At 51.9% G+C, this 18,745-nt stretch overlaps 1 protein-coding gene across 3 annotated transcripts in view; it reads left to right on the forward strand.

Annotated features, from left to right (window-relative positions):
• Positions 1-1,094: 1,094 nt before the first annotated feature.
• The window catches only part of Pmp22 (peripheral myelin protein 22), a 31,848-nt gene continuing 14,197 nt past the window's right edge, over positions 1,095-18,745 (forward strand). Inside the window, exons 1-3 of one of the 3 annotated variants that reach the window (XM_028869337.2) lie at positions 1,095-1,268; positions 5,322-5,438; positions 6,920-7,019. In XM_028869337.2, coding sequence (XP_028725170.1) covers positions 5,361-5,438; positions 6,920-7,019 — 178 coding nt within the window. In that variant the 5' untranslated portion in view covers positions 1,095-1,268; positions 5,322-5,360. Of the gene's footprint in view, positions 1,269-3,644; positions 3,839-5,065; positions 5,159-5,321; positions 5,439-6,919; positions 7,020-18,745 lie in introns of those variants that run through there. The other 2 variants (XM_028869336.1, XM_028869338.2) reach the window with 2 other exon arrangements.

The raw sequence follows: 18,745 nt of genomic DNA on the forward strand, positions 1-18,745 counted from the left end.
TCAGGGCTGAGAACAGGTGCTGGGGGGTAGAAATGGCCAAGCAAAGGGAGGAAGAAGTGCTTTGGGGGAACTAGAAGAATGCTGTCTGTGACGGAACAATTGGACCATTCGGACTTGCTCCTGACGAGGGAGCCCAACAAAACGAAAGGTCTCAGTGGAAGACAAGGACTTCCTCAAACTCTGGGTTGATTCAGAGTGGGAGTCCCTGACATAAGAGATTGGGGAGTTGCCAGGATTCCAGGAAATCTATTCAATTAAACCTCTTCCCTTTATTTTAGACGAGTATCTGCTTCAAGGCAGTTGCTAGTGGTAGGGACCCTTCCTATGAGTTGGAAGGGGTGGGGTAAGTTGAAAAAAATGCAATGAACATCATTTACCAGGCTCTCAACTCCCCAATTGCTCTTCCAGTGTAGTCCGCCTGATAGGTCAGAAACCTTTTCTGCAGAGGGTTGTTTACTTGAAATGAATGATCTCACAAAGGTCAATATTTAATAGTGATTTGAGGAAGACATATTAAAGACAGAGCTGGAAGACACATTTCCTTAACTTCCATTCTAACACACTGCCAGCATGGTATGTTGGAGCACGGTATGTTGTCAAGGCAGAAAGAGCAGGTAGCATGGACCCTTGCTAACGGGGCACACAGCAAAATGGAGCTGACTTGGGTAATACCGACATACATGTTTGGTTCTCTAGTGTGATGTGCTGAGGGGTTAATCTGTGTCATGCTGGAATGCTGTAAAATGATGCTGTTTTTCTTGCACTGTTAACACTGTGTGTATATACCCATTACACAGTAGATTTCAGCCCTGCAGAATCTGCAGAGTTACAGAGAGCCAACTGGACCTCTTTGCTTATACATAAGCTAGTGTTTCCAGAGAGAAGAGCCCTGGGTTATCAGGTTCAGGAACACCCCCAAATTCTTTCTAAGCTCTCTATTTCCTGCAGGGCCTCTTGGGATCACTCTCTTCCAGAGGATACACAGCGAATACTGTCTCTTTAAATAGTAGAGGCTGAGAACCTCTCAGGCCACCATGACATATCCCAGCATTGGACCAGCCCCTGAATAAACTGGAAAGACGCCTAGTCCAGTCTCAGTCACAGGGAGCTCCACCAGAGAGCATCTCAGGGAGCCTGGCTGGAAGCAGCAGAGCTCAGATTCCTGTCTGCTGTAGGCATCTGCTGTCCCGTGGGGAGGGCTGCCTTCCATCCTTTGCATTTGACTGCAAAGAAATCCGTGTGGAGGAAGGCGTTACACCGTTGTTCTGGTGAGTTTTATTGGCAAATGGTGCCTCTGGGTAGTGTGAGTGGCAATTCAGTTCCCATCCATTGTAGCCTGCCAATGGAAACGACTGTAATGGAGACAGCACAAAGGTACTGAAAATGACAGGGACCCTGGAGTTCTTAAGTTTTTGCTTAAAATCCAGGTGTGTATTTGGCTAGGGAGGCAAGAGAGTGGTCTGAGAGCACCCAGAACCTGAACACATCCAGATTGGAAGGGAAAGGGGCGCCTAGATGTCCCCCCCACACACACACCCTAGTGCAAGTAGCAGTATTCACACTGCTGGCATTCTGGGCTGGGACAGGGCCTCTCCACCTGTGGCCATCAGGCTCTGGGTGTGGCTAGGCTTGCTCAGCACTTCCTCAGTAGCATTTCCTCTAGAGCACCGAGAGATGGCCAGGAAGCAAGAGGCAGCAAGGGACAGATGGGGCCACCTTTCTGGCAGCTTGTGGTGTGTCTATGACCCAGGAGATTATTGACTAAACTACGGGATTCAACAACGGGGAGGAGCAGGCTGTGGCTGCGCCTACAACCAGCCCCTTTTCAGGGGGTGTAGTAGACCGCCTTTAGAAGTTCCCTGAAGAGACAGAAAGGGAAGGGAATCCAGAGTTAAATCCAGAGTTAAACACGGTGCCGCCACCGAGAATGCTTAGAACAAATAAGGTTTTAAGTAAGTAGGAGCTCAGCAGTGACTTCGAGGACACATCCAACCTGAAAATGACCCATAAAATAGAAGACTTGGATCCATTTCCTCCCTCATTCCCAGGCCACGTGCACTCCATGTAGCTGTATAGCTCTGGGTATTCTAATCTATTTTAGTACGGAGGTGGACAGGCCTGCCTTGTAGGGCCGTGAACGTTAAATGTGGCATTCTTATAATAGTGGTGCGTTTGTGGCCTGGGCCTGCATTTTGTTCCAGACACACCGCTAAGGGCTTTGAGCATATCTTCTTGATGGATCACCACGCCCTTTTCAGCGCGGGCACCAGTAGCTCTTCCCAGAAACATTGAAAACATTGGAGCTGCTCAGTGAGTGCTTACAACGGGGAGGGAGCGGGCTGATTAGGTGTGCCTGAGGGCAGAGCCCGGACCTGAGTGCAGAGCGGGGACCTCAGCCACTGCACCCCTCATCTCTCCTCCTCCTCCCCGTGGGTGCCAAGCCCAGGTAAAACACCTGGAGCAGACAGGCCATTGAATACAAATTTCGCAAGTATTCTTTTTCATCTGGTAAGAAGATTTAAAAGATCGTTTGCCTGAAGAACCCTTCAGATTTATTTATTTATTTATTTATTTATTTATTTATTTATTTATTTATTTATTTCATGAGCAAGATCTACAATTAGTTCAAATAGTGGCTACTTTCAAATAGCAAAATAATATGGAACTATTTGAGTCATCTAGAGCTTGATGACACACGACTCACTCACTACTCATAATAGGTAGGGAGGGTGTGGATGTGCGGGTAGAGACTTTTAACACATTGGCTCCTTGCTCAGTCAGCCGGACAGGATACAGGTGACCTGATGGCTACTTGGGCACATCTCCAAGAAGAGCTGGCTAGCCTCTCCCTCTATAACTCTGGGAGGGCCACACTCAGGCGGCTATGAATCAGCTAGTTTCTCTGGCTGATCTTCTGCACCTCAGAGGGCCAGTTCCCTCACCCCCCTACCCTCGTGGCCAGGACTCCAGCCAAGCTGGGAGCCAGGCCAGATTGCCTCAGGCAAACTTCGCCTGGAGCTTATATGCGGCTGTAATCTGGTGTTTGCCAAAGCTAGGAGGAACCGGGTCCTAGGGCTCCCTGTCTCTTGGTCAACTTGCCCCTAGCCCTCCGATTCTGGCCCCAGCAGGGTCCTCTGAATCCCAAGAAGCCAGCACACTTTCTAGGTACAAACAGGAATAGCATGGCGGGGGATGGGTGTTTTGAGGACAAGCCCAGTTAAGACCCCAGCGCAAGCGAGCTAGGTGCGCAAGGCCCCAGAGGTCCGGGCTGTCGGTAGGAGAGGGGATCCAGTCCCGGTAACCCCGCATGGGCACAGTCCACTTCGGTGCTCCCGGAAACCGAGCCCTGCGCACATGCGGCATGATGCCCGGCAAGCTTTACCCATGTGAGAGTGGGGGGGCGAAGGTATGCTTTATTGGTCAACAGGGTCCAAGTATCACAGAGCTAGGAGAGGTGGGAGGTGAGAGGTGAGAAGCCCAGGGGCCTCCAGCTTCGAGTAAAAGTCTAGGTTTCGCCGAGATCTGCTTTTTCCGGAGTGTCTTTTAAGTCCAAGTAACTGTCTCGGGCAGTCGGCGCCCCGCCCGCCTGCCCCCTCTCCTCGGGGAGGCCCGCCCTCCCGCACACGCTGACCCCGGGACACACCCTTCTGCAGCGACGCAAACAGGGCGTAGTTCCCGTTAAAGGGGAACGCCGGGAGCCTCCCACTGCCCCCTTGCTTTGCGCGCGCGCAGCCCCGCAGCACAGCTGTCTTTGGGGGACGCCAGCAACCCAGAGGTCGCACCGGAGTTTGTGCCCGAGGCCACTCTGCTCTGAGACAGCTGTCTCTTTGAACTGCAAGTAAGTTGGTAGGGAAAGTGAAGGAGGTGGGGGGATAAACCTGTGCATCATCTGGAGATGGTGCCCTAGAGTGGTGACCGGGCTCCAGCCTTCCACAGGGCCGCCTTGTGGCGGGAGCGCTGAGACCCCTGCCTGCTCACTTTCCTAGTTTTACCCCAGGGACACACCTAGGACTTGCCTCCATAGCATTCAGACCTCAGGGTGGTAGCGGTGTCTGGATAGAGCGTGGCTGGGGCAGCCATGCAATTCTTTCCAGACGATGTACTGTTAAAATACCTAGGATAGTATCCCAGACCTCTGGCCCTTCAGGTCCTAGCCACAGGCCTTATCTGCTCTTGCTCCCTGCTCCTTGAAGCCATCCGCTGTAGTTTTAATTTTCTGTAAAGCATGGAAAAATCCTATTTATATCTTCTGTGCATTCCTGGGTTTTTGTTTTTGATGTGTTCCTTGGGAGGAAAAGGGAGGTGTTTGGGATAGAATATTTGTCAAAACTATTCTGAAGTCTCCTTGGCCCAAGGTTCTGTTCTTAACTGGTCCACCCAGCTGCTGCCAGGTCTTTCACAGCTGTACACATTCGCTATTGATCACCCAAGCTTTAGCTCCCTAAAGTCTGTGAAGTGGAGGGATAGGATCTCCGGACTTCAGAAACACACCTTGCCAGTTCTCATCTGTGGGAATTCTCAGACTCAACCAGTCCTTTTACAGTCTCCTTCCCGCTAGTCAGCGGTACCCCAGGATAGGGCTCCTGGAGCATCCACTCGGGATGGAAAACTGGACGGGGTACGCGTGGGGGCCCTGCCTGTGGCGGGCTCAGTCTGGCTGTCCGTGGGGCCGTTGGGGACGGCGGGGAGAGCGTGGAACTGGCGAGGCTGAAGGCCCTTAACCCCCTGGGGCGCAGGGAAGGCGCGGAGCCCCGCGCGCGGGAAGCTCGGGAGCCGGGCACTCCTCCAGCCCGCCTGCTCTCCCGATCCCGGAGCTGCCAGCGTCTAGGCTGAGCCCAGGGCGGGGCGGCTCCTCTCCTCTGGCAAAACCCGGTGGAAACTTGGAGGCAAGTAACGGAACGCGAGGCACTCTGGGGTCTGTGAAAGCAGCCTCGGGCGGCAGGCGACCCCAAGCCGCTGGATACAATCCTGGCGCCACCCGCTGAGCCTTCCGGGGGGGCACCCCCCGGGAGAATCCGCCCCGTGACTAGGGCAGGGATGTGGCCTCCCGAGTCCCACGAGCCCCGAGAGGCGCCCGGCTGGGCGGAGGCTTGCTGTGGCCTCGGCTCATCCTTCTGGAAACTCCTCTCCAGCGCGCGCCTCCCGGGGTGATCGAGACGTGCGTACCACTGGCTTGTTTTGTTCCAAAGGCAAAAGATGTTTGATCGCGGGCGGGCGCTGGGCGGGGATAGGGATGGCGGCTGCCGCCCCCTCCCGGCCAGCTGGGCCCCCGGGCCAGGGCCAGGGCCAGAGGCCTCACACCCGCCTCCTTCTCCGTGCAGGCATCGCTCCACCGAGCCCGAGCCCAGCTCCCAGTCACCATGCTCCTCCTGTTGTTGGGGATCCTGTTCCTCCACATCGCGGTGCTCGTGTTGCTGTTCGTCTCCACCATCGTCAGCGTGAGTGCGGGCGGGAGGGCGGGCGGGCAGGGGAGGCTCCCCGCGGGGTGGTAGCTATCCCTGCTCTGGGTTCCCAGGTGCTTCTCCAAGTGCCAAAGCTGGGATGATATTTGCAGACAGCTGAACATCTCAGAGGCCCAGGGACGTTTGTTTTTGCACTTTCTGGCCACCCGTTTCTTTTCAGTCCTGTGAGAAAGTCGGGCCAGAGTCAGCGGTAGAAAGTGAGCAAGAACTGCAGGAACTTAGCTGGTCAGGCTTTTGAGCCAAAGGACGGCAGGGCAGATCCATGGTTCTTGGCCGCCAGTTGATAATACATACTGGACTGCATTCCTCCCCCCCCATTGATGTAGCCTCTTTGAACTAGGTGGGCAATTTATAAAGTCTTACCCCACCCCCCAAATCATAGCTCAGACGAGTTGTTCCATTTATAAAACTTGTGAAGACTTGGAGTTATCAAGTTAAAATCGACTTATCTGGAAAAAAATGTTGGCAAGTCTCTAGCCAGTATTGCAGCAGGCTTGTAGTATCTTAGGGGACTGCCCTCCACTGATAAGAGCTGGCCAGGGAAATGACTGGTTAGGAAGCCGTCAAACACGGTGGATTAATTCATGTGTACGTTTATTTTCTTGCCAATGAAGATGTATGCTTCTGGCCTTAATGACTTAGTGGAAGGCAAGGTGGAAGGGTGGTTTCTGAGAATCAGGCTTGGGATTTGTAAATTGCGTTGTTACTTACAAGATCTTCCTTATGACCATGGTTGATGCTCGTCTTGACAGCAGTGGGAAGGATAAGCTCCCTTGGCACAGGGCCTGGCTAGCAAGCCCGAAGCCAGGGTTCAGTTCCTAGCAGGGCTTGAACTTACGTATAGCAGTGCATGCCTGGAATTTCAGCACTTCCTGAGGTAGAAGCAGAAGGGTCAGAAGTTGAAGGCTGTGTAGAGAGTTTGAGGACAGCCTGGGCTACATAAAACCCAGACCCCTCCATGCCTACTTAAGAAATATGTATGTAAAGAAGTAGGCTCAGAGAGCTCACGGCTAGGGATGAGGCCCAGAAGATACATATGTAGTGGGGGTAGAGCGTGCGTGCAAGTCCCTGGTTCCTACTATGCCACAGACCTCTTCATGAGGTGGCATGTGTATGTATGGGTGTCTCTGCGTGTGATATCTTCCTATTTCCAAAGTGCTTTTCACACACGTAACACGACTCCCACCTCGACGTGGTATCTATATCAGACTGTCGGTCACCTCTTATCCCTGGATCACAGTTGTTAACTTTACCAGGGAGTGGCCTGTGCTGAGGGCAGGAAGGGGGAGGGTCAGGCCTCCAGGTGATGAGGCTAGGGAGTGGCCCATGCTGATCTCACTGGGCAGGATGGGGTAGGGCAGGCCTCCAGGTGATGGCTGCTCTACCACCCTCCCCCTGCCCCTTTTCCTCCCTCCTTCCTCACTGCCACACTGACTGGGGCGTTTGATTCTTCGCAGCAATGGCTTGTGGGCAATGGACACACGACTGATCTCTGGCAGAACTGCACCACGTCCTTCTCTGGAGCCGTCCAGCATTGCTCCTCATCCTCGGCAAGTGGTGAGAGACTAGTTTTGTGCTCTGCTCGGAGTGGTCCTGAGGGCTCTTCTTCTGCACCCCAAAAATATCCATTCTTGAGGTTCTGGTCTAGAAAGGCCCTACTGGGTGGGGTGCAATGTGTCACAGAGCCACGAAGCCAACATGAGAGGCAGGGGACAGTTGTCTCACGGGGGTGGGGGGTGTCTTTGGTATCACCGTGCCTCCACCTGAGCCATGCCTTCAGCTTGTCCCCGGTCACTTCGTGTAATGTTCTTTGTGGGTAAAGAAATACGGACACAGGTAAGCAGAGGTGGTACCATGCCGGTTCACCTAAAGTCGATCCCATGGCAGCAGGTGATACTGTGGACATACTTGGTTTGGTGACTCTCCGTCAGAAATGTCCCGCGTCTTTCCACTGCAGCGTTAGGCGGTTGAGACTTCCGGAAGATGGCCTGGCCAGGTTTACCCTCACACCCCCCCCCCCCGTTACCAGACTGCCTTCCTAGGTCTTGGGCCTCAGTGGTACCATTTAGCATCATAAGCTGAGCCTGTGGGCCCTTCTCCATAGACAGTATTTCTCCTCTGCTCTCACCATCTTTGGCTGTGGCTGGGAAGGACATTGAGGGAACACACTAGGCGGGCTCCGCGGGGAGCCTGTGTAGAGGTGACTGTTCTGGTGGATGTGTTAGTCACGAGAATTCTGCCAAGACCTGGTCTCATGTTCCCAAGGATGGGGTCCTGGGGTCCAGGGAGGCCTGGAACTCTGGCTTTGAAAGGGCCAGTTAGGGACAGCCTCCAATCTTACTGTGAACCGCTCTCTCATGTTTAGTTGAAGATGCCACACTCAATGAGAGGGACCAGTTAGTATCCAGCCCCACAGAGCAGGCAGTGAAGTGACTCTCGGCTCTGTGCAGTCCGGTCCCTTGGTTGGGTTTTTCTTCCTTATAGACTCTGCAAGAGTATCGTTGAAATGTAGCAAATGAAAGACCCTAGACTCAGCAGAAATGGGAACTGGTAACATATTCGTAGGGAGGACAGGTAAAAAGCTGTTTTAAAATTTCCCTATTCTGGGGCTGGGGACAGGGCCAAGACCCCAGTTCTTTTGAAACGGGTAGTTCTTCATCTGGGTGTGTGGGACACACTAAATTGAAACCATCCTAGAGGTTGCATGGTGAGTTGGCAGCCAAGTAGATGAGCACCGCTCATGAGCGCCTGAGAATGTGATGAGAGTGCTCTTGGTACCCCCCAAAGCCACAGCATCAGGTTTCAACCACTTCAGCTTTAGGGTCTGGCAGAAGCGCCCCAGACATTCAGGATGTGAGGCTTCTGGCTCACCGCTGACACCTAGTGGTCCTAAGTGGCAAGACAGTCTGAAAAGTCAGCTTTCTCTGGGGCTTTGGGCCTGCTGTCCACAGGCGCTGTCCCCAAGTGGCATCTGGCCACGTGGGGTTGGCACAGAATTCGAGACTCTTAGGCCCGGAAGGAGCAGTTTTGGCAGGCATATTAAAACCGCCTGAGTTTCAGCTGAGGCGAGGAGGCAGAGGAACTGCTAAATTGTGCACTAACTGTCTGCGAGAGAATGGCCAGTACAGCTGGGTCACCCGTTAATTGGCCCAAACTCTGCTGTATCATCCTACACGGTAAATAGCCGTCCCTTGATGCCAGAAGCACAGGTTAAAGAGACACTAGTGCTATTTTAAAGAGGAAACTTGCCTCTCAACTTCTCCATGCCTGGCAGATTCGTCTTCCTGGGTTCTAGCCTACAGTGATTCTGCTCAGTTTATTAGTGTGTTCCAAGTCTGCCAGATGGCTTTTCTGGGAACCCCAGGTCATAGGTCTGACGATAACGGGCTTTTGAGGCATCCAGGAAAGGTCCCAAAGAAGCCGGGCTTGTTTCCACTTGGGCTTATTCTAAATTAAGAGTTTCCATCTAAACTTCCCGAGTAGTAATTATCTCGATGACGTCTTCCCGGTGTGTCAGCAGGTTACCAACTAAGCTCTGAGTGATCAGTCCCCTGGGCCTGCTTTGCCTGCTCCATGGTGTTCAACAATGAGTTGTGGGACAATAGCGTTGCAAAGTTACTTTTAAAGCACTGGGCCACCTTCCTGAATGAACTGTGTTGCATTGTTCTCCGAATTAAATGAACTGCGTTTGTTCTTAGGCTGTTGGAAGCATGTTTTTTTTGAGTAATCATTATTGATAGTGATTTGTAAAGAAGAGGTACCAAGCATGTACCTCCATGTACATGGTAGGCTTCCTACCTCCCTTGGGGTTTTGCTACAGCCTAGGTTGGTCTTGAATTCTTGGGTTCAAGGGATTCCCCATTGCCTCAGCTTCCTCAAGGAGCTGGGATACCATAGCCATATGCCACTGTTAAACTCTTTCTCTGAAGGGAACTGATGCTCTCTTCCTCTCTCTGGGGGCAGGGGGGGTTCTCTGTTGTCATAGAAGCCACTGCTATGTGGATGTGGACTGAGGCAGCCCAGTGTCTACACTATCCAGGCGGAAGGTGTATCAGGTCTTTTCTCAAAGCTATCTCTTCACACTGGATCTGGTTTTACCTGTCCTTCTCAGGCCCTCAACCTCTTCCCATACTCTCAGTTGGTTTCCAAACTGATTCACTACTTTCTGGCCCCTGCCTAATCCCTGCTGGAGGCAGAGGTGAGCGGCTCCGTGGGGCCCACCCCAAGGCTGGGGAGCGCCTGGCTTTGGCAGTCAGGGACCTTGCTGCCGCTGCTGCTGCTGAACCTCACTGAGGAGTCGGGATAAGTGTGGGGGCATGAGTCACTCCCTGTGAAGGCACACTGGGCCAGGTGCCTAAGGAGAGGGGGCAGGCAGACAGCGCCAGCGTTCAGGAGGAAGCGGAGGGGCAGTCTCCAGTGGGAGGCAGAATATGATCCCTCCTCCAAAGGGCAGGCAGGATTTAAGTAAATACAGGCAAGCGGGGAGATAGGCTCTGTCTGGACAGGGACCTATTGCAAGAAGACGGGACGTGGTAGACCAGTTGACTGTATTCTGGTTAGGGTTAGGACTGTCTCCACCGGGCAGAACATCTTCAAATGTTAGTGCCGCAAATGAGTTTATTTCCCCCTCTTTTGAGGAAGTCAGAGCACGGCAGCCCGAGAGATGCACGGGTTTCATGACATTTTTAGGAAACTAGGTACTTTCTAGGTACTTTGCCATCTTTGGGGGTTGGTACTCATCCCCCATGAATGTAAAGGCTGCTAGAGCTCCAGCCATCTCATCCATGTCCTCAACAGCATGGTGAACAAAGCAGGAAAGAAAGATTGTACTCTTTCCCCTTTTAATGGAGTGTGCCTGGAAACACACATTTGTTCCTTCCTTTCGTTGGAGCTTAGTTACCAGAGCGTGCCTTACTCATTTACAAGAAGGCAGAGAAATGGAGTAGAACTGTCAAAAATGTCTCTCTCCCTCCCTCCCTCTATCCCTCCCCCTCCATCTCTCTCTTCTTCCCTCCCTTTCCATGCTCTCTTCCTCCTCCTCAAGTGTAAGGAAATCTCAGAGTCCTTTATCAACGCCTGTGGATCCTCGGTTTCTTCCAGTCCAGCCTGCTCTTCCGAACGCCAGACTTGTGTGTTCAGCCACCTGCCGGCGAGTTCTGCTGGGCTGTTTCAGAGACCCCACCCAAGTTTGCCACTGTCTACTATCTTAGTGAGGAGTGCTCCACCGCCCAGCCTGCTGGAGTCCTGCCTGTGCACACTTCTTCTTCTCAGAACCCCCATTTCATAAGACATCCCATCCTCTAACGTCTACAGTCACAGTCCCCGACTTGGGAGAGCCACCAAGGCAACTTCTGACTAGACAGCGCATATCTGTTCTTGACCCTCTGCGATAGGTCTTCCTATCTAGGACTCTAGGATAAAGTTTTTAAGAAGAAAGCCTGGTTCGGTCACTTGGTTTTCCAAGCTTCCCGAGGCCCCATTGGCCCTCATTTCCAAGTTGACAGCCTTGCCGGGTCCAGGGGAACTGGCTGGAAGGGCCTCTTCCTCACCCACCTTTCTTCCTTCCATCATAGAATTTTAGCACTCCTATTGTCCCTTGGAGGTAAACTCCAGGATTCTCCTTTCTTCTCTCCATTTCCTGCCTCTCGTCCTTACTATTCTCCCTCCCCGGTATTTCACCAGAGCTGTGTGACACAGAGAAGAGAGCTGAAGAGCAGCCATCCAGGGAGCTGAAGTGGTGGCGGGCAGCATCAGGAGCCATGCAGGGAACGGAACAGTGGATTGAGAGCATGGGGGCCTGCCGTGTGTACTTGAGTGTGTGGGTGGGTGTGGGGGGCGGGGCTTAGGAGTTGGAGATTGAGAATGACCCTGGAGTAAGCTGTGTGGACATCTGGGAGGGGCTCTAGGTAGGCGGACCACTGAGCACAAGATCGATCACAGGAAGGAGAGGAATCGCAGAGGGGCAGAGTGGGTCAGGACGGGGAGTGTCCAAAGATCCTTCCAGACTCAGTAAGAGCTGTGCCCCTGGCAGCTCATCTCCCCTCCCCGTTCTGTTGAAACCCTGTCTGCTCTAGACTCTGGGGGATCTGTTTTCTTCTAGAAGCATTCATCAGGCAGACTCTGCTGGGCTCTTACCAGGAACCCTAAAAGGTCTGGCTGATGATTCTTAATACTTTTTTGTTTTTTTAAAAAACCTTTTCTGCTTTCCATATATTCCTCCCTGGAGACATTTATTTTTATAATCAGACAACAATTACAGAAAGGATTTTATGTTGGAGAAATGAGTTTTAAGCTGCAGGCATGGTGAATAGGACCAGAGGGTGGTGTCCACAGCATCGCTGAGAGGCAGAAGTGACTGGGGCCTTGGCTTTCAGATAAACAAGGTCTGTAAACTCAGGCTCTGCTGGGTGCTGAGCCTTCTCCCGAGTCCCCGTGAGGGAGCTGAGGAGCCACTGCTCCAGGTCTGGGCAGCACATGCTTTGCCATTAAGTGAATCTGTACCTTGTGCTTTGAATTTATATATTTTTTTAAATGTATAGAAGCAATCTCCAGCTCTAGATTTCACCTGTGTGGATCTGTCCTGGAGCAGAAGGGTTAGATCCAGGCTGCTTGGCTGCCTGAGGGTTAGGAGGGCTCAGCCTGGCCCTGGTCTCCTCACTGCTTTCAGAGAATTCGACTGAGGTCAGGCACAGCAGACTTGCTTTTGGCACGCCTTACCTCCTACCCCATTCCTACTTACAGAGTGCTCTGTTGTATGGGAAACCGAGGGCCGTGACCACAGAAAGTCTGTCCATTCTTGACACATCTTTGATTTTAGAGAGTGTCTACTCAACCCAGAACATGAAGGGAATAACCACGCCCAAGGCATGCTTTGCCTTCTCAGTGGTTGGAGACGCCCTGTAGGCCCCCTGGTGACATTGGACCTCTCAGCTGCAGAGAACCACTCCATCTTAGAGTAAGACGTCCTTGCTCTTCTTTTCTGTTCTAAATGACAGCAACACACAGGTGTGGGTGGCGTTGATCGGGCTGGAAACGGGGAAAACCTGTATCTCGCCAGCATCGGTCCCACCAAATGCTCTTGATGGCCTCTTTTGTCCCTGTCTCCAAAATGATGCCCGACTTTATCTCACTCTTCCATTTGGTGACACTGTCATTTTGGCAAGGACACCAGAGCATTTCCTTGCTGCGGCTCAGCTTCAGGTCAGACTTTAGGAAACCCAGAGGCCCTCTGCATTTATCTGCTCATGTTTCACAGCTTAAAGTCTTGGTGGCTCCCCAGGCCAACCCCTAATGCCACTGCAGTAATGGCTCTTGATTTTACAGGATCTCACGGGTTCTCTGGCAGGAAAAGCAGTCTAGGGGATGGGATGTGATACTTGAACTCTTGACTTTCCTATCGGATGTCAGTATCTACGTTAATATGGAACATTCACAGTCTTTGCTGTTTAAAAGCTTTAGCTGTGAGGCTGAAGCGAGAGGATTGCCTGAGCCCAGGAGTGTAGGTAGACCTGCACAGATAACACAGTGAGTCGTCCTTTCATAATAACCAGTTATTATAGTTATTATGGTGCTGCATTGTAGGTTATGATATCAGCTGCATCTGTCAGGTTGCATTGGAGCCCAGTAAACATCCTTTGCATTTTAGAGGCAGGGAGAGCTTGGCTGTAGCTTGACTTGAGGGCATGGTGGCCTCAGAGGAGGATGTGTGGGCCTAGGGACTGAAAATACAGTCACTGGCATGCAAGAGCCTCCGACTATCGCTTTTCCCATCAGTCTAGAGACACCTCTACAATAAGCCCACTGTGCGTTTGTCCTATTAGTGATAGGAAGCACCCAGCTTCCAGGAAAGCTTTTCTTTCTGAGGAGACACCAGTGAGCTGCAGCCATGTGTCCTTCACGTGTGTGGAGGCTATCCTGCACCGTATGTAGACTTTGTTCCAGAAATTGGGCACACAGAGGCGTAAGAAAGACCAGGTTTCTGCCCCCATAGAGCTCACAGTTAGTTGGAACAATCCTGAGTGTAGAAAGTGGGGTTCAGAAAGTTGTAGAAATGAGGTAGATTGTTATCCTTGGGGAGGAAGGAGCAGGTCCTAGGAGGCCTCTTTGTCCACAGTGAAGGGTGGGCATTTTGAAAATTAATTCTGGGGAAAGGCAAAGGACCAGTGAGGAGCTGTGGTGATGTTCCAGGCTGGGAATGATGGGCAGTGACAGTCCAGATGACAAAGATGATACAAGCACTATGCCAGGCATTCTTATTAGAGTCCGGCATTGAACCCACATTGGAACTGTAGGACACTGGTAGAGGCTGGGCTGGTGGGGAGGGGGAGGAGGAGGAGCACTGGTGAGAGCCTTCGCTGCTGCATTAGATGTAGGGTTGTGGAAGCAAGATTAGAAATGATGTCTAGGTTGGTGGGGGCAGGAGATAGGTACGAGATGGGGTCTTGGACTGAGTTAGTAGGGATGGAGGAAATGGGCATCGGAGGATAAGAACCAGACTTGGAAATGCTCATCAGCAGTGCCAGCAAAGTCTCTCTTTGGATTTAGCAGTCCCTAGGGACCAGTCTCACTGGATCCCTACAATTGGACATCCTGAATCTGTGAGGGCCGTATTCAGGGTCCTGAGGCTGAAGAGGAGAGGAGAGGGCAGACGAGGAATACAGTCTTGAGCTGAGCCTGGGATAGAGGTTAATGGGGATCCGCTAAGGAGGGAATCTTGGGACGGGCAACCTGGGATGTGAGAGGAAGTCCATGAGAGGAAGACACTTGAGAAGTTCCCTTGTTTAGCCCACAGCTTCTGTCGCCTGGGGCAGTCAGTCCTGGTGGCCTTTCCCTGTGCTGGTATTTGAGACTTGGGCTCACTGTGTCCTATGGCTCACCCTCAAGAACTGGAAATCTTTCCAGTGGCCTTTGAACCAGCACGGGGGTGACAGTAGTCTATGTTCTGTTTGACGGAATAGTGGAGGACTGCCATTTCCTCTCCTCCTTCCCGTGACTTCCCTGGAGCTAGTGGGATTGTCCCAGGGTCCCCACTGGCTGGTCTGGGTAGGCAGAAGTGTGCCATTGAGAGCCTCTGAAATGAACCCGTGGGTTTGGCTTAGCTGACTGGTTAAAAAAATCAGAGCTGTCTCTCCATGCCACGTCATCTCTCCTCCCCCTTCTCGACCTTTGGTGGAGTCCAAATCCAAAAGGTACCAGGGGAGACGCTGCTGACTCTGACTTCAAGTACATTGTTGACTCTTCAGGCACTCCAGTGCATTGTGGTGGAAAAACCAGTCAATGAGACCCCGGGAATCCAGCACTGGTCTATCTCTAGCAAGCAGGGCAGACTGGTACCCTGATGACTTAACAGTTATCTGTGCTAAGGACACACAGTCAGAGTCCTCACTGCACAGGTCCCAGGGCCTCTGACATCCAGGGCATAATTGGTATGTAGGTGGACCCAAGGAGGTGACTGACCCTTGAGCTTGTTCTTGGGAATTAGATAGAATATCAGGGGACCCAGGGAACACAGAAGGCCTTTGTGCATAGGAAGGGGTGGGTGGCATACTGTTCCTGGTAAGTGTGGGGACTGTGTTCTTTCTAGCTCCTAATCTCCATGATAGCCCTTTTGTATCTGGTGGGGGGGAGAGTGGAGGACTTTGGTTTTCTTGTATGGAGAAATCCCGTAAAACCCAAAGATGTCATAGACAGCCCCTCCACTCCCTGTCCATTCTCCGTTCGCAAGGATTAGGCTCCGCAATGGAATCGCCTCTCTCTCTCTAGTCTGTTTCTGTGGCCAAACTCAGTGTTTTCAAGTGGGCTGCCATGGTCAATGATTTTGAAGACTATTAAACTGTAGAAGTTTATCAAGCTTTTCTTCTTCTTTTTTTTTTAAACAAACACAACTTGCTGTGGCCTCTAATAATTCACTACATGTTGTGTCAGAAAGAGAGGCTAAGGTACAGGAGCATGGAACCCACGCCCCCTTTTTGATGTGGACTTGTGGATTGAGTCTCGGGATAAACATTTTCTGCAGATCTTCCTGTTTCCCCGGCTTTTTAACAGGGTACAGAGAAGCCTCCCGCTGTTCAAGGAGCTCGGGGACCCAAGTGAGTGCATGGGGATCCCTGTACAAATCCAAGACCCAGTGTGCAGAAGAGCATGGGTGTCAGAGCATAAACTAGACTGAGAGACTGGTTTCTATCTTCCACAAGCCTGTTAATTAGGAGTGCAGGTATCTGAGTACTTGCGTGAATTGAGCATCTTAGTCAAAAGGTCTACAAGCTGGAGGCGGCTCTGGTTTGGGGTGTTTTTGGATGTTAGAACACTTGCATATGCGTTAGCCATGTTTGGCAAGGGACTCAAGTCTAAACTGGAAATGTGTTTATATACAGCTGATAGTCGTAGCCCGCAGATAGACGTCTCCATGTTCAGTGCACCTATCACTTTGGGTCAGGTGAAGAACTTTCCACTCTGTCAAGTTCCAGATTTTGTGAACATTTTGGATGTTTGGATTAGTGACAGTCCACCTGCTATCATTGGAGTCCCCGGATGGGAGGGTTCTTTCTAAACCTCCCACCCATCCCAGCACTTTGTGTTCACTAATGTCCAGCTGCAGGTTGCTCCCACTGAAACACCTCCTTAATTATCGGCTGAAAAGGTCTCAGGAGAGGTGAGCCTCCATGGTCTCTGAGCCCCAGGGCCTTGCCTTGCTTTTCTATTGATAGACTTGCTGCAGGGGTCATGGGCAAAGTTAGCTTGAGCCCCCTTTCTCGTCTCAAACTGCTGGGGGGGAGGGGGAGGCCCCCCGGGACAGGACCCACACTGGACTCCGGGCCACCAAGCTGGTGGGCGAAGGGTAAGCATAGGCCACATTGTTCAGGGTGGAGGCTGCTTGGAAATCCAGCTATTTCTGGAATGGCATTCATACTGAGAAAGAAGGGAAAATGGTGATTTTTGTGTGATGGTGGTGGGTTGGAGATTTGGAGGTGGGGGTCCTGCTCTTAGGGGCTGTCACGTGACTCTGAAAATAGTGCAGCACTGTGCCTGTGGGAGGCACTAACTCCTGCCTTTGTCATGTACCGGCCTGATGGCTTTCTTCCATCTTTCCAGTTCGTGTTCTATCTTATCTACCTTACATTTTCAACAGAACTACTTATTATTTATGGGTTGTTTTTGGTGGCCCTGGAGACCAAACCCATAGCATTGAGTATGCTAGTCACCGATCAGCTGCATTCTAGGCTCCTGGGAGCTCTCTCTCTCTCTCTTGGATCAGAAAACCATTCACAAATTGCCCAGGGAGAAGCAGAGGTCAGGGAGAGGCTGGGTCAGTGCTGGTCATGACAGAGGCAGATGAACCGTCCGTGCTTTCTGAGCCCTTAACCATCTAGACTGTAGGCCCGAGGCTAAGAATATAGCCGAGGGGGCAGATGTATTTCCTTCTCTGCTCAGCTGGCTCTGGCCAGGAATCTGACCTTGAAGGGAAGCTTGGGTTAGCCAGCTCCGCCATCCCCTGTGTGCTCTGGGGGATGGGCCTGTCTGTAGCCACAACCCAACACAGAAAGTTGTCTGTAGCCCTGGCACCTGGCAGCAGTCTCACTGGAGCGGCAGGCCCGTGGAGAGCCTGCAGGCTTTTTCAATCTGATTCAGCAACCCAGGGTTGAGATTGGCTGGCTTAGACATGGCACCGGGAATTCCAGCGACGTTCTCCGGGTGTCCAGTCTGCATTCCATACTAAGTGAGCTCTGGAGAATGACAAGAGGTTTCCTTGGATTATATACTCAGTGACTGCAGGCTTGCATTTAGCGGGGAGCAGAGAACTGCCACAGCGGGCCTTGTTCACCTTTGGAATAGCAGCCTTTGCAGGTCCCTGGGAACCCAAGTTGCAAATGGACAGCCTTCTCCCCGACTTCCGTTTCCCTCTGCTGCCGTCACTAGCCTCTTACTTTGCTCTGGCAAAAGCGGGCACGCTAGCTTTAGAGCCAAAGTAAAGCCACCACCTGATTCACCAGATAAGCCTTTGTTGGCTAAGTCAGCCGCACCCACTGGTTTACGCTCTCCCTGACTTGGTCCTACAGAAGGCAGCTGAGTAGTCAGGGCCCGAGGTCCAGTGACCTCCAAAGCTTGATCTGCCAGCTCACTGCAGTCAGCTTGCTGTGTAGACAGATCCCCCGTCTGCTGACGCTTTACAGTGCTGCTGTGCTGGGGAAGAGAAACACAGCGACGTCAAAGCTGTGTCAGGATGCTTTTTGGAGTTCTGGTTGGTGCCCCGTCACACCGGTTCTGTGAAGTTTGGTCCCCAGTACAGCACTGCTTTGTGTGACCCGGATGGAGGCACCTAGAATGGAGCCTCGAGTCACAACATGAAAGGTTGTTTCTCTGCTGCTAGCGCCGTCTGAGTGGAGTTGGCTTTCTTTCCCAAAACTCCCTTCCTTCCTTCCTTCCTTCCTTCCTTCCTTCCTTCCTTCTTCCTTCCTTCCTTCCTTCCTTCCTTCCTTCCCATTTCTCCTTCCTTCTCTCTCTCTCTCCCTCCTTCCAACAAGATTGGACCCCAAAGCCCCTTGGATCAACTTCTGCACCCTCCTTGAACAGGGCTTTCACATCAGTCCGAATCATTGCAGCCCTATGATCTGGGATAGTAAGCCAAGCTAAAGAAGGGCAATTCAGTTCTCCAAGAGGCAAGTGACAAGTTAAGTAGGTGGCCAGCAGAGCGACTCCAGGGCTGTTCCAATTAGAGCACATGCACATGACTGCTAGGGAGAGCCTGGCTGTGCTCATCATGGCTTGAGCCTGTTCTCACATGGACTTAAGCACCCACCCTTCTGACCTGGCCACCCCTCTATTCTAAGTCTGAGAAGGAGTCTGGCTGGGGAGAAACATTAGGGTAGCTGAGCAGCCCCTTTAGGGCATTGCAGGCTTCCCCTTGAGTGGCTGGCTGGCTGAGTCAGCCTGGGACTGTCATGGAGGCTGCTTTCTCCAAGGCGTGGCTCTGCTTATCAACTCTGCTGTCCTTAGCTAGCCTGATGGATGACACTTGGTGAATAGAGGGTCTTTCTTCTCTATGCCCAGGAATCCTGCAGTTGATCAAGGTTTGGGAACCCAGCCTTTACTATTGACACTGTCATATCTTCTTTGCCTTGTAGTTTTTAAACTTGTTTAAATGCTCGCACAATGCATGTGAAGCTGCCTTTCCTTAGGAAGTGTGGATTTGTTCCCAGCCTGATGCCCAGTCCTCGTAAACTCAAGTTCCTCACATTCAGTAGGGTAGTTAGTACTTGTGCGTAACCTCTGCACCTCCTGTTTGC

The sequence above is a fragment of the Peromyscus leucopus genome, chromosome 8b, assembly GCF_004664715.2.
Source record: "Peromyscus leucopus breed LL Stock chromosome 8b, UCI_PerLeu_2.1, whole genome shotgun sequence".
Classification (NCBI taxonomy): domain Eukaryota; kingdom Metazoa; phylum Chordata; class Mammalia; order Rodentia; family Cricetidae; genus Peromyscus; species Peromyscus leucopus.